Below are 14,569 nucleotides of genomic sequence, written 5' to 3'. Positions count from 1 at the left end.
AAAGACTAAAACTGAACTTTTTCAGAAACCACATCTGATCAAAGTGACATTGAAGGACGGATCAGGGCCCTGAAGGATGAACTACGGAAAAGAAAGTCTGTGGTTTACCAGCTGAAAAAGGAACAGAAAAAGAGACAAAAGGAGAGACTGAAGGCCCAGGAAGCCAGTTTGATCAAACAGCTGGAGGTTAGGAACAGCAGGAAGAAGGGCAAAGTAAAAGATTGTTAGCCGTGGATAAATCATTATAATATGGATGTTGCTGGCAGAATATTGTATCAACATCTGTGAAAGACACATTATTGCGACAGAAGTGTGACTGTGTTCTGGCTATTTAACTGTTTTCAATAATGAACCAGGGCCTTGAGGCAAAAATGCCATTAGTTTTTAAAATGTATATCTTTAATGGGTTACTAGCAGCTTTCAGAGGGCTTATGTATTTTTGTACACATTAGTATCCTAGCTTGGATTAAAGAGTGATACTCATGTAACTTGTTTTTGAAAGTAAAGTATTAAAATTTCTAGGATTCACAACTGTAGAGCTTTAGGAAGTTAAATAGATTGTTTTACAGAGAAACCGAATATATCTTTTATTAATTTAATAGGTTTTGATTGCTGAATTGTAGTTATGGTTTAGTAGACTAACAGCCATAACTGTTTTCCATGTGCAGTCATACGATGAGTTTATCAAGAAGACTGAAGCGGAGCTGAGCCAAGACCTGGAGGCATCACCAACAGCCAAACCTCAGATTAAAACTCCACCCTCAGCTGCTGCTGAAAAACCTAAGATCAAGGCACCACCGCTTCACAGGTAACTGGGATTTCTTCTTTTTGAGAGTATTCTGAAAGCGTGATGAATACTGTTTTAGCAGAAACAATGAGTGCAAGGAAAGCTGGTAACTGCTCTTCTTCAAAGCACTGGACGGTGGCAGTATACTGTTGACATATCTGCTGGTCTCATCAGACCCAAAACAGATAAGATGGACTGTCCTGTAATTGTATGCATCTCACTTTTGTCCTGCCCAGTTTTCCAGATCCTATTTTCAAGTTCTTTCTGAACAGTATTTTTCAGTTATGCAAGAATCATAGAATTGTGCCAAATGGCTGTATGGATTACAGACCTGAAGGAATTTTTTTCCCATTTTGGTCATTCATTATGCCTGCTGCACTGTGTGAGGCAAACCATTCATCTTTGCAACTTAAATCTGGTTTATATCTTAGGTTTTAAAAGGTAGAGAGAGAATTCAACTGAATTCTGCACTTCCTGCTGTATTTTTAAGAGTTTCATTTTCTCCAGCAGATGGTGCAATTTTATTGCATTCAAGTAAAAAAAAAAGGGGGGGGTGGTGTCTCTTTTTTTGGCTGAAAAAAAAGCTAAAGTTTGATTAGACTTAAAAAATTACTTTCCAGGACTTGCCAAACTCTTCTTTCTGTCCCTATTCCTATTTTCTAAGGTCACAGCATGTTGACGAAGCAAACTGTTTATTATCATTGGTGTGGTATTATAATTATAGATGTTTGTATTTTCATTTTTATCTATTAAAAAAACCCAAAACAATACACTCTGGTGTAACCATGATTCATGCCATCTGATTTTTCAAATTTAGGCCTGAGACAGCTAAAAACTGGAAATCACTGGCTGAATCAGAGCGATCCAGAGCATCTTTGGAATCCATTTCAGAGCATGCAGGTATGTAACTGGAAGAATCTGTACTACAGATTAAGATCTTGAAGACTGACTGTTTTAAATTTCTTTAATCTTTTCCTTCTTGATTCACGAAGAGGTTTTAGTAGAGCATGCAGACTTCATAAAACCATAATGATCAAACCGTATTTTTTACTATTTTTATTTAGCAGGATTCTGCTTTTGCTGTTTCCTGTATATTCAGTATTTAGTTTCATTCTTGCTGAGGTTTGTGTGAAACCATAATTGGATGACAACCTTTTTCCTTTCTTTTGTTTTCTGTTCCTTTATCACTTGAGGAAAGTAAGGAAACAAAAAATAGAGAAGAATTTAGGAATAGGGTTTTTTTGAGATACTTTTCAGTGTTTTGCTGTTGATCATTATCTAACCATTACCTGCAATTCTAATCTTGCTTGTATTTGCAGCTTGCAAACAGATAACTGAGTCCTTACCTTGAGCTCATGGTACAAGGAACAGAACCAGAAACTAAGTGTTAGAACCCTGCAACTGAAAGAATGTTGCTCATGTTCACCAGACTGCTAGAAATATCTTTCCAAGGCACTAGTTTGTATCTTCTTTTAGCATAGAAACGTTGTTGTTAATTTTGTTGCCTATGGTTGCAGTTTTCCATAAAACAATGCAGGCTATATGATCTGCTGTAATTCACTTTTTATTTTCCTTCAAGATGCTGTGTCATCAAGAACTGAGAGATCAGTGTCTGTGCACACCAAGAAGGTGGCTGTGACAGATGTTCATGCAGAAGAACCTTCTGGAACATCTTCCTCTGTTTTAATGTCACCAAGGAGTTACAGAGCAGGATCTGGTGACTCCTTAGATAATGTACCCTCATCATCTCTTCTCAAAGACGTGAAAGACATTAGCAGGATATCCTGTGGGTCAATGAACAATGTGGTAAAAGCATCCAATGATGAGGCTGCCTTCAGTCATAAATCTGAGATACAGGAAGACTTGGAATACATAAAGTCTGAGGAATATGAGATTGAAGGTTCTCACGTTAAGCCTTTGGAGAGTTCTGATGTCTTGCTGACATTAGATAAAGAACAGGAGAGCTCATTGGACATCCTTCCAAAGAAAGTCCTCTGTTCTGAAAATGATCACTCTCAGAAGGCACTCTTTGGTTTGGCTGTGGAAATTCTTCATGGTACAGAAGAAATCTTAGAACAGAGACTGGCAGATAAAGATGCTGTAACTGGCCCAAGTGTGGAAGAGTCTTCTCACAAACTGAGCAAATCAGCAGAGGAAAAAGGTTATCTGCTTTCAGAACAACTCTTTAGTCAAAAGGAGCCATCATACCTTGAAGACTTTGAAGCATCCTCTTCCAGAAAACAAGCATCAGCTGAAGAAGCACTTCCTGGGGAACATTACAATGATGACTTGGAAGCATCTCTTCTCTCTCCTAATGGGGATGCTCAGTCACTGACAGAGCGGTCACAGCACACACAGACCAGCAGAAGCAGATCCACCAGCCTTGGCAGTGATGGCGAAATCAGTGAATACCTTAGTGACAGGTCTCTCTCTCTCTCTGGCAGCATGCATTCAGAGAGGTTGTTAGAACTTAAGTCCCCAACAGAACTTATAAAAAATACTGAACGCAGAGATGTGGAGCAAGAACAGGCCCCTACTGAATCACCACTGTGGGCCTCTGTTTCAATCACAGAAGAAACAGATAGTTTGCCAAATTTCAACATTGGTGATAGAGTACTTGTGAGTAAAGTCCAGCCTGGAACATTGCAATTCAAAGGCCTGACTAAGTTTGCCAAAGGGTTTTGGGCTGGTGTGGAGTTGGATAAACCTGAAGGGAACAATAATGGAACTTATGATGGTATTAAATACTTTGATTGCAAAGAAAAGCATGGTATTTTTGCTCCTCCTCAAAAAATCTCTCGCATTACAGAAAGTATTGATAGCCTTTTAGACACAAATAAGGATGAAGACTCATCCTTTGATGATAGGCTGGAGAAGCAACACAAAGCTGAGCAGAAAGACAGACAAAGTTCCAAACCTGGCAAAGAGGATGAAAGCCAGAGCAGAGATGTAAGAGAGAACTATTCCCAGGATAAAGCTCCTGTGGACACAGCTGTTTCAGAAGCCTCAGCTGAGGAAAGAATTGATGAGGAGTCATCTCCTAAAGCAAACAGCATAAAGAAGATTTCTGTAGCTACTGAATCACTTGCCCAAGAACAGTCAGTGGTGGATTATCTGAAGCATGCTGTAAAAGAGGAGGCCAGCCTTGCTCCTCTCATTTCTGGTGTTGTGGATGAGATTTCTACTGTTCAGTCGGATGACATCTCAGATTTCCTTTCTGAAAAACTGGAGAGACAAAAGACACTGGGGGAAGAATGTGCTGAAAAGTTAGATGATCTCTCTCCTGGAGTTGTGGAGAAGCCTGCAACTCCACTTCTGGATTTGCTGACAAAAGAAAAGAATCAGTTAGAAGCCCAGCTTAGACTACCACTTAGAGAGGAAGAAAAGTCAAAAGACCGACTGGAAAAGGTCAGTTTGCTGACAGACAGTCTACTTAAAGATTTTGTGAAAGACACAGTCAATCAGTTACAGCAAATAAAGAAGGTCAGGAATGAGAAAATCCAGCTCAGCAACCAGGAGCTCTGTGATGTGAAGGAGGAATCCAGTATCCCATCCCAGCAGGTAGAAAATCAGATTCCTGATGGACTGAACAACTTTTTTCTAAGTTCTGATTTGGAAGATGAAAGAGAAGAACTTTCTTCTCCAGACATGTGTCCCAGACCAGTAAGTAACAGCCATCTTGCACTGATTTTAAGAGTTGATTGCTCCTTTGACTGATGATGATTGAATCTGAGGAATGCAGCGTGGCACCAGTTTTTCTCCCAAGTTCTGTTCGGTGATGTGGAGATTGCCTGTATGTGTGTGTGTTCTTGTGTATACCAGTTCTCGGCTCATTTTGGTAGCCCTACAGGCTGAAAGACACATTTTGGCACATGAAAGTGAAAAATACTTCTTTTGGTTAGGTTGCATCTTGCTTACATGTTCAATTTGTATTTAATCCTTACCCTTAGTTTTTATTCTAAAAATGGCAAAATACAATAGACTGTAAACTTATCTCTGTCTATTCTTGATATGAAATAATCATACTCAAACATTATTAGTTGCTGTGGAAGGTCATTAAGGTGTCAGACTGCTCTATCCATTGAACTAGTATATCATGAGTAGTGGAAGTTCAGGCTTCCTCAGAACAGCCATTAATGATACAGATACAGGATTTGGCCTTTCTGCTGAAGATCCCAGTAAACCTGTCTGCTTTGCGATTGATCTCAATATATTATCATCACAGCTTCAGCCCATTTCACCAGTGTGAGCACTGCTCAGTCACTAAAACAGCCATCACCTGCTAAAAGCTTTTAGGCTGTTGATTTAGATCTAAGACTGCTGGTAAGTGAAGTGAACAGTTGTACATCACATTATCAGTTTTTTAAACCACTCAGCCTTTCATAAGTTAAACATTAGGACAGGCAGTGAGCAGGACACACAGTCTTTTAAGCTCTGTAGGAACCCTCTGAAAGCATTCATCACGAGTGGTAGAAACCCCAGGTATTCGAATCAAAACATTTCTAATTTTACTGTGGGCTATTTATTATTTTTCTGAGTATTTGTGCATATAGTGCCAATTACATCAGTAGAGCATTTTAAAATGTAAGCTGAATTAGACAACAGGTGACACCACTTCTATATTTACTCTGTGGCTCTTAATTCACAGGAGAGTCCAGTGTTTGGTGCCAGTGGTCAAGAAGAGCTTGCCAAGAGACTGGCAGAGCTGGAGCTCAATCGGGAGTTCCTGAGTGTGCTGGGAGATGATCAAGACTGGTTTGATGAGGACTATGGCCTGAGTTCCCGTAAGGTTCAGCAGAAGCAAGCTGAGGAACCAGCAGTGCTGCCCAAGGTAGAACCACAGAAAGTGCCAACAAAGCCATGTGAGGAGCCTTTGGCAGTCCCTCATACTGCGGTGGAGGTGGAAGGTATGGTGCATGCAGCAGCTGAGGAACTCTGGAAACTGAAAGAGTTGGGTCATGATCTTCAAAGTTTCAGCCTTCATACACATCTTAGTAGTACCCTCAAAGAGCAGGATACAGACATGATCAACAAGCAGGTTTATAAAAAGGTACAGTCTTCAGGCATTTTGGTCTTGCCCTTTGAATGTTTACCATGAACAACGGAAGCCTTAACTTTTACTTCTTTCTTTAAGGTGGTATTTGATTTAACAAGAGAGATCTTTGGGGAAATCTTTGCTGAGGATCCTAATCTAAATCAGCCTATTTGGATGAAACCATGTAGGATTGCATCTGCTTACTTTCGCCGAGTAAAAGACCCAAATGATCTGGATGAAATTAAGGTAGGAAGAACTTTGTCATGCTGGGAAAGTGAGATGAAAAATATTGTACTGGCATTTGCCTGAGTGTTAAAAAGATCATAACAGGTGTATCCAGCAAGAGATGAGGAGAGAAATGAGATTACAAACTTGAAAAGGAGTTTGTCAAAATGGTCCTCTTTTACTCAACAGATTTGCCTCCCTGTCCTTTTGGCTGGTACTGGTTGCTTTTAAACCTTAGTCCTCTGTGCAGCACTGCCAGGATGACCTTGATCTTATAAAATTGGTATGCTGACAGACTGCTGCTTTAGCGTTTTTCAGTGGAACTCTGTATGGGTATATTGGCATGGATCCAATAGTAGGGTTGGGCCAAATGGGATGAGCTGGATTTTTTTATTCAGACACACCTGTGCCAACCTCACTGAGGACAGCAGGAGTTGCCCAGAGGGACCTGAAATTTGACTGGTGAGGGCATTGTTGTATTTGGCAAGCCAGAGGAGGTCTTCTGTTATTGGTGGTAGTGCTCAAGAAAGGACAAAAGCTAGAGCCTGACTGGACCTAGGTTAAACTTTCAGGGTTGGACATTTGGAAAAAAACTGTCTCCCTGAAAGCACCCAACAAAGAACCTTCCATACAGCTCATCAGGACACAAATGAAGACGACTTCCACCTGTACTGTTTTTTCTGAAACTGGGGGGAAGGGTGGCTGTATTTTGATTAACCTGCTGAAGCTACAGCATGTTAACTGTCTAGAAAAGACAGAAATAGTATCTAGATGTGGTGGGTTGACCCTGGTTGGATGCCAGGTGCCCACCAAAGCCGCTCTATCACTCCCCCTCCTCAGCTGGGGGGGAGAAAATATAACAAAAGGCTCATGGGTCAAGATAAGGACAGTTTAATACAGTGATAGCAAAGGTCGCGCGCGCGAAAGCAAAGAAAAAAACAAATTATGTTATTCTCTACTTCCCATCAGCAGGCGATGTCTAGCCGCTTCTCGGGAAGCAGGGCTTCAGTACGCATAGTGGTTGCTCTGGAAGACAAAATGCCCCCCCCCCCCCGTCTCCCTTTACTTAGCTTTTATATCTGAGCTGACGTCATATGGTATGGAATATCTGTTTGGTTAGTTTAGGTCAGCTGTCCTGATTGTGTCCCCTCCCAAGATCTTGCCCTGCCCCAGCCTGCCATTGAGGGGAGGGCAAAAATGTTGGGGAGACAGCCTTGATGCTGTGCCAGCACTGCTCAGCAGTAGCCAAAACACTGGTGTGCTATCAACACCTTTCTAGCTACTGATGCAGGGCACAGCACTATGAGGGCTGCTGTGGGGAGTATTAACTCCATCTCAGCCAGACCCAATACACTAGACCACTCAGTTGAGAAGACTTTTAAAAGCATGTGGCAGGGGAGAGCAGGGGCACAGGACAAGGACACTGAACTCCCACCTTGCTTTTCTTTAATATTCTCCCATAAAATGAATTGTCATAATCTCCTATTTGCTGTACTGTTTAATTGAAAGTTTCTGTTCTCAAGATTACAGCAGTGGGTGTCATTTTTTTTTCCCACTCCTGGGTTTAATAATTGTTCTGCCTGTGTAATGCTGCCTCAGAGACTTTCAGTATAACTTTCATGCAGACACCGTATGTCTCTTTGCTAAACAGAAGGCTGTTACACATTCTATAATGTGACTTTTTAGGGTGGGTACTTCATGCATACATTTCATTTCTTAGTACAAATGTGATAAATCTCACCTTTACTGTTCTGTAGAGCTTCATTGCAGCTGAAGTACTGAAGTTGTTCAGCCTGAGGAAGGAGCCTAATCACAAAACAGACTGGCAGAAGATGATGAAATTTGGGCGGAAAAAACGAGACCGAGTGGATCATATACTGGTCAGTGGATGAAAAGCAATCATGTCAGATACTGTCCACCAGAATCAAGTGTGACATATGATCATATTTTTCAGTATTCAGTCATGCTGTTTAAAGAATACAAAGTGTGCATAAGGTCTTGATAGAAGGTGTTTAATTTTAGAGAGCACCTTATTGACAAAAACAGAAGTCCAGTGCCAGTGAAGTAAGGTGACTTGAGTGAATTCTCTGTTCATGCCTACTGATTTGACTGGAGTATAAATTTGGCCACTCCCAAAAGTTTAAAGCATGAATTTACAGGAGGAGACACTGAAATATTTGACTGAGAAGAGAGTAAACATTTTCTTTGGGAAGGGAATATGTTTTCCTTCTTACTTTACTTCAAAATGTTTTTATATTGAAGTAATATTGTTTAATTGGAGACAGTGATACTGAGAACTTAATAGACCACATTGCTAACCAGATTCAACTGAAAGGTTGCAAAAGTCATTGCGTTAGAAGGGCAGACTTCAAAGAGACAGTATGGGACATGATAGTACCTAGTACAAGGTAACCAGTCTGACAGATAGTACCCACAGCTAAGCGTTTCCTCTAGTACTTGACATGAACCAGTACACGCAGCTGCCAGCAGGGCAGAGACAGTTCAGTGTTAAAACTGCATGAGATAGAGCATGTCTAGCTGTGTACTAGTTTTTGAAAGTTACTTGTTGGCTTGTATTGCAGGATGATTAACATCTTTATTGGCTATAATGATAGTGAAGGTTCTGCTTGGGAATATGAGTCGTCATTAACACCATGCTTCACTTAATTATACCTGAAATTCATTCCACACACGCACACATATAAGTAACTTGAAGTCATGGGTCGTGTGGTCTCTTAATTGCACATCAGTGGAAGGTTTCCAACACAGGCTTTTTTCCCTGGGGTTTAATTGTGTGTAAATAGAGTATCTATGTATTGGACCTGCATATCCTAGTACACTTGATTCTGGGATATGCTTGATTCTGGGTTGTGGAGGCTGTTAAAGCATGCACAAAGAAGTCTTATGTTTAGATTCCTGAGAGAACTAATAGTACAACTATTATGCTTCTGTACCAGTTTCCTAATTTCTTTGAACCATACCTGGAAAGAAGGATTCCTGACTGGAAAAAATTGTTCTCGTTGAAGGCATCCAAAGTGCTTTAGGTGGAATAAGTTTGAAGTTCAGACAATTGGGTCTGCGATTTACATGCAGACCCAGACATCAAAGATTAATGGAGCTCTGACAAGTTTGGCTTAATAAATAATGTGTTTAATTTTATTTTGTTCTCACAAGAATGTGGTAATAAAATTTTAGCTGAAGTCTGGGAATAACTCTGTGAAGGTTGCAGCATGGCATGCCAGGCTTTAGAAATAAGGCAGTCTCAGTGGCATTGCTAACAAACTTGTACTGTAATGTGAGACACTATCAGAGAAACTTCTAACTGAAAACCTAAGGACATAGTGTTCATTTTCTCTTACCTTGTTTTATTAAAATCTCTGTAAGACATGAGGTATCTGGATAGCTTTCTCTGTCTCCTAGTCAGCCTCCAACTTGTGCTTAAGGTCATGAGTTCTGTGATAACACAAATCCAAGGTCGTAAGTGGTTATACAGGTCTGTGCAGTATCTGCTGCCTATCTGCTAGTAACTCATGGTGTAGCTGTAAACGGAGAGGTCAGTTTTGGAGTTTTCCAAATTTTTTTTTAAGTATATTCAAGTAATACAACACAGCAATTTCCTGAAAGAGAAATCAAAGACTTTTTTGGTAGGTTTAGGTGCTGTAGAAGCGTCTTTAGAAATCACAATTGAAAATGCTTTCTTCAAGTTTTTGTGAAGATTTAGCCAATATATGCCTCTTGCAATGTGCAGGGGATGTCATGTGAGTACGTATATAAGCTGATTGATTCTCCACATTCTTTTCCTGCTTATAAAGACAAAGGCTGTTAAAATAAAACATGATCTTTCTAAAGCAGAGGTAAGTGTTCTTAGGCTTCTGTTATTTGCATTTAGATATTGAGCACAGGTCCTTCCCGGTTTCTTCATTTCCCCTTCAAGTAAACCTAATCTTCAAATGAGTTTTCTACTGAGACAACTATGTATTTTTAGTGACTTTGATGAGAAGATGAAACACATCCGACCCAGGAGCTAGGTGTGACTAGGGTAGGGGTTTTGATAATGAGGAAGTGGAGTCTGTTGTAGTATGACTAGGGTAGGGGTTTTGATAAAGAGGAAGTGGAGTCTGTTGTATACCTTCTCCAGCATATTGGCAATGACTGTCAAATAGTGACATTGTCTGCCTGGATGGCTGAGTGGCTCTTAAAATGAGGAGCCATGGCTGTTTGCTGAATCTCCTTTTGTTTCTTCTGAAGGCATAGAGCAAGTGCCAGGCTATTCTGCCCAGCTTAATCTCTCCCTGATTATTCCTGGACGTGTCTTTGTGTTTATCATGCTAAACCCAATTGCCAGTGGTTCTTGACTCCACCAAAGGTCAGCCTTGTGGGGAAAGGACACAGTAATAGAAGCACTCTGCACTGTGCTGGTGCTCTCTGTGATGCTGGGTCCTGTGGGTGACTGCAGTCAGCCATCACACCCACTAGAAATTAAGGGGAGAACAAGACGGATTAGTCCTTCACCTCCTTGCTCTGCCTTGATCTTTGCTACTTCCCCCAGTCACTGCATCTTTAGTTGCATTTTCACTCTCATCTTCTCTTTTCCAGCATTGACACCAACATAGTTAGCCATGTTTTTCTGCCAGTGACAAAAACTCCACCTTCCTCTTCTCCTTTTTTGCAGTACTGTTAACTTTGATCAAGCATCTCTGTCCTCAGAAAGCGTTTGTAATGGGATTTCTTATGAGTTCTCTGGTCAGCTGGATAGTTGCTCCAGTTGTTAACAATTACAACAAAACTTGGCTTTCAGTAAACAAGTACAGGAGGTTCACATTTATGAAAAGCTACTTTGTTTAAAATCAAGCTAAAGGAATGTTTAGGTGCTTACTTTCTTATTCTCATGACCCTTTGTGCTGCCACCTTTATCACATGTATGCTGTCTGTGCTTTGTGGGAGATTCTCAAATGTACACATAGGCTGAGGAGCTGCATTTTGGTACATCAGGGCTGCCTGCACATTTCAAAACCTTTTTCTAAACTACAGCAAGAACCCTCATATCTTTTTATTTAAAGTTCAGGTGCTAAGAATAGACTGTTTCCACCCCTTTTTTTCCACTTGGGTCTTCAGCCAAAACTCCCTGTTTTGCTGATCTGTTTGCATGAGGCCAGAACGAACTTTCTAAGCCATTGCTTTCCCTGCCACCCCCCTTTCTGTTTTATCTGGAGCTTGAGAAAGCAAAGCTCACCTGATACTGCCAAACCTACGTGTTTAGTTTTCACACCTGAGAAGCCTGCCAACAGAGTGCTGAAAAGTACTTGATCTTCTGACCTGTTGACTTAATGGCTAGAATGTTTCTCTCCATGCAGAAATTCTGCAACAAAGCAAAGCTGTTCCTATCAAGCTGGCTTAATCAGAAAGCCCACTTCTGCGGCACTCGAGATCTAAACCCAAGGGGAGTGCAACAGTAAGAAGAGAATCAAAGCCTGCTTGTATGCACAGTTGTGTGTCTTAAGATTTCCAGGCACACTTGAGAGTGAAGGGCTGTGAGAATGCACCTGCCTGCCTTCCTCCTACTGGAATTCTTCCAAAGCACTAGTTTGTGGATTTTTATTCTTTTCAGTCTCCAAATGATCTAGTGACTCCTTAAGTGTAGTTTATTTTGCAGATATTCATGGTTTTGAATGGGAACCTCCAGAAATCAAAACTAACTAACTTACTCTCTGAAGTTTCCTTCAGATTATATTATTTTAAGTGTTGTTTTTGGGTACTGTGACATTTATTAGATGGCCAGCAGGATCACGCTACCTTGTTACCTCCTGATTTTTCTTTTGTGTGCATGCGTCCCTCTTTCTTTCTGTGTTTAAAAAAAAAAAAGCATGCATACAAAAAAAAGTGCACAGAAAAAACCATACTACCCAGCCTTCTGCATAGTGTCACTGTTTATCTTTTCCTGTAGGATGGAATTCAGTTTCATTAAAACTGTTGTTCTGACATTGCCCAACTGTGGTTTCTCCCTGGTATAGAGAACTTCCTGGTATATATGAAGTTTTACTTTTGTCATGAGAATGTGCAAGAACTTAAATGCTGTGCATGTACTGAAGACAATGCAAAGCCCATTTCCATGAAAGACACGATGGTCACCAAATGTAAGCAAACTGTCTTCATTGCTTAGAAGCCGTTTGTGGTAATACAACAAATGGATCAAACCTTTCCCAGGCAAAGATGTCACAACTGCCTTGGCTCAGATGTCTGCAGCTATGGCTGCAAAGCAGCACAGCAGTTTCCACATGTGTTCTGAATACACTATAAACAAGACTTGCCTGCAGCTGTGAATTGCACATTCTCTTAGTTTTCCAAAAGTATGCTCGAGGAAGTCGTCCTAATGCCAAAGGAAATTGTGCACTGTGCCTCTGAGAAAGGGGGGAATGATAGAGGCAAGAGGAAAATTAATCACCAATACTGTTTTTCTTTCTTCGTCTTTCCACTGCTCTTTAATATCCAGCCTTTCTCTGCCTGGATCAAGTTACCCTGTCCTCTCCCTTTTACTGGCATTTCTTTATCCTATGTGTATCTTCTTCCTCCTGGAGCACAGTAAAGGAACTGTCCCATCATGTTGTTGCAGGTCAGACAGAATAAACAGTAGCTTAGTTTGGATCTGAATATTGGGGTTTGTTTAAAGGCCAGGGAGATCAGAGCTTTTAACCTGCTTAATTATTTTACTCGCTTGCTTACCCCACCCTCGGTGTTGCATTCACCAGGATCTCGACTTCGCTTCCCAGCAGGGAGGTTGCTGCTGGCCTGGGAGGGTCAGGCAGAAAATCGCATCAGTTGGTATTGTACAGCTGCTCCTGGTTGCCAGTCTTGGACATCTTCGGTCAAGGTTCCTGGGCGTCCCCCAGCATTTGTCTCTACCCACCTCGTTGATCTCCAGTATCTTCCCCCATTTCCAGGGTCTTTCTTCCAGCCAGGATCTTCACCTTCTCCCCTTGGACCTCCTGTTTTCTCTCCCAGGCCACTTCTGCTTTTTTGGAAACCCTTCTTTTTGGCACCACCTCTTCTTTTTGTGAACCTTATCTCTTGCTTTTCCTCATCTAAATAGCCTGTGATGCAGACACACAACACATGGTCAGCCTCCAAATTGGTGCTTCTATCATATGCCCCTTTATTGATGGGAAGACTTGTGACATGCTGCTGTTGTTTAGTCCAGGGTTTATCAGAATTTACAACCAGCACATACTGGTTGCAGGCAGCACGCTTCTGCTTGAGAGTTCAGAAGCCTGTTTCAGACATTCACCCCCCCCACAAATTTACACCCAATTATCTGCCACTTGTTAGCATTCAATTTAAATTATTTTTCACCTTGCTGGGGTAGTGCAGAGATTTGTAAGCATGTAGCATGACTCTTCCAAAGCTGTTTGCAGGATGTGATCCCTGCCCCTCTCCCTGAGCTCTCTTAAGAGAGGGAGAAAGGAGCTGTCAGACTGAAACCCCATGTATAACTGAAGCCTTATGCATGGCTACAAATGCTGAAGCAGTGCCGGTTCCCTGGGATTCCCATAGCAGCCCATTCTTGGGCTTCATACTGTGTTTTGGTTATTGAATCATCATTATGCTATAGCAGCTGTCACCTTCAAAACGGACATGTTTCTGGGTGGTTTAGCTTCAGGCAAAAGAGGGAGAGAGGGTGTTGGGGCTGTAGCTCTTGTACCCTCTTTAGATAATGACACTATTACATAATGATATGTGGATTTTCAGTATGTTTTAACCTTGTTTTGGCAGCGTGTAAGTGTCTGGCCCACTTGTCTGTGTGGACAGTGTAAATGTATTTTGAGTTCAGAGTGTAGGATTTACAGTCAGAGGAGCTTTCTGCTGAAGCTGAGCAGAGAAAGAGCTTTCAGCAGGTTTTCTTTGTCATTCTTAATATGAGTGATGTTTACATCCACTCTTTCTTATCTCAAAAGTTTGAGTTTGTTAGGATTTATCTGTAATACTGAAGTGGTCACTTAGACAAATTTTTAATAAGTTTAAATTGGAGAAATCCACTTTGAGGAGACTCTCAATAAGACTTGATTTGCTGAATGAAATAATATATTTCTGTCTGTTACTAAAACACCTATTTGCTACTGACCAGTAAAACAGGATTTTGCTTGTCAACCATTTAGGAATAGAAGGAAATAAATACACTTTGAGTTAATCTTTTAGATGTAATGGTACAAAATTCCATTTATAATAATGAAGCATGGAGTATTTTGTGCAAATGAATTGCAATACTATCATACAACACGTGCCAGCATTTTGTCTTCCTGTACAGGAAAAGTTAGTTATTTCCTTTAGGTTTTCTAATTCTTATTCGAATAAACTGAACTGCAGTAAAGTGTTTTCTTTTTCTCCTTCCCCTGTTCAAGGCCTTTGCATGATTTCCTACCAGTTTAAGCTGCATGGAATCAGCTTCTTGCAAATACACAATTAGGGACTTTTTTAATGGAGCTTCTGCTGTTGGCCAAGAATATCCCATTAGCTGAGTTCCTTCAAGT

At 40.9% G+C, this 14,569-nt stretch overlaps 1 protein-coding gene across 11 annotated transcripts in view; it reads left to right on the top strand.

Moving 5' to 3' along the window:
- The window catches only part of CEP350 (centrosomal protein 350), an 82,082-nt gene that overhangs the window by 63,124 nt on the left and 4,389 nt on the right, over nucleotides 1-14,569 (top strand). For all 11 annotated transcript variants that reach the window (XM_075038538.1, XM_075038539.1, XM_075038545.1 and 8 more), the window contains 7 exons: nucleotides 26-186; nucleotides 669-808; nucleotides 1,605-1,687; nucleotides 2,367-4,450; nucleotides 5,436-5,837; nucleotides 5,922-6,068; nucleotides 7,805-7,927. In XM_075038538.1, the coding sequence (XP_074894639.1) occupies nucleotides 26-186; nucleotides 669-808; nucleotides 1,605-1,687; nucleotides 2,367-4,450; nucleotides 5,436-5,837; nucleotides 5,922-6,068; nucleotides 7,805-7,927 (3,140 nt within the window). The remainder of the gene's footprint in view (nucleotides 1-25; nucleotides 187-668; nucleotides 809-1,604; nucleotides 1,688-2,366; nucleotides 4,451-5,435; nucleotides 5,838-5,921; nucleotides 6,069-7,804; nucleotides 7,928-14,569) is intronic.

This window comes from Buteo buteo, chromosome 10 (genome assembly GCF_964188355.1).
Source record: "Buteo buteo chromosome 10, bButBut1.hap1.1, whole genome shotgun sequence".
Classification (NCBI taxonomy): Eukaryota; Metazoa; Chordata; class Aves; order Accipitriformes; family Accipitridae; genus Buteo; species Buteo buteo.
This window is presented reverse-complemented; position numbering and strand designations above follow the sequence as displayed.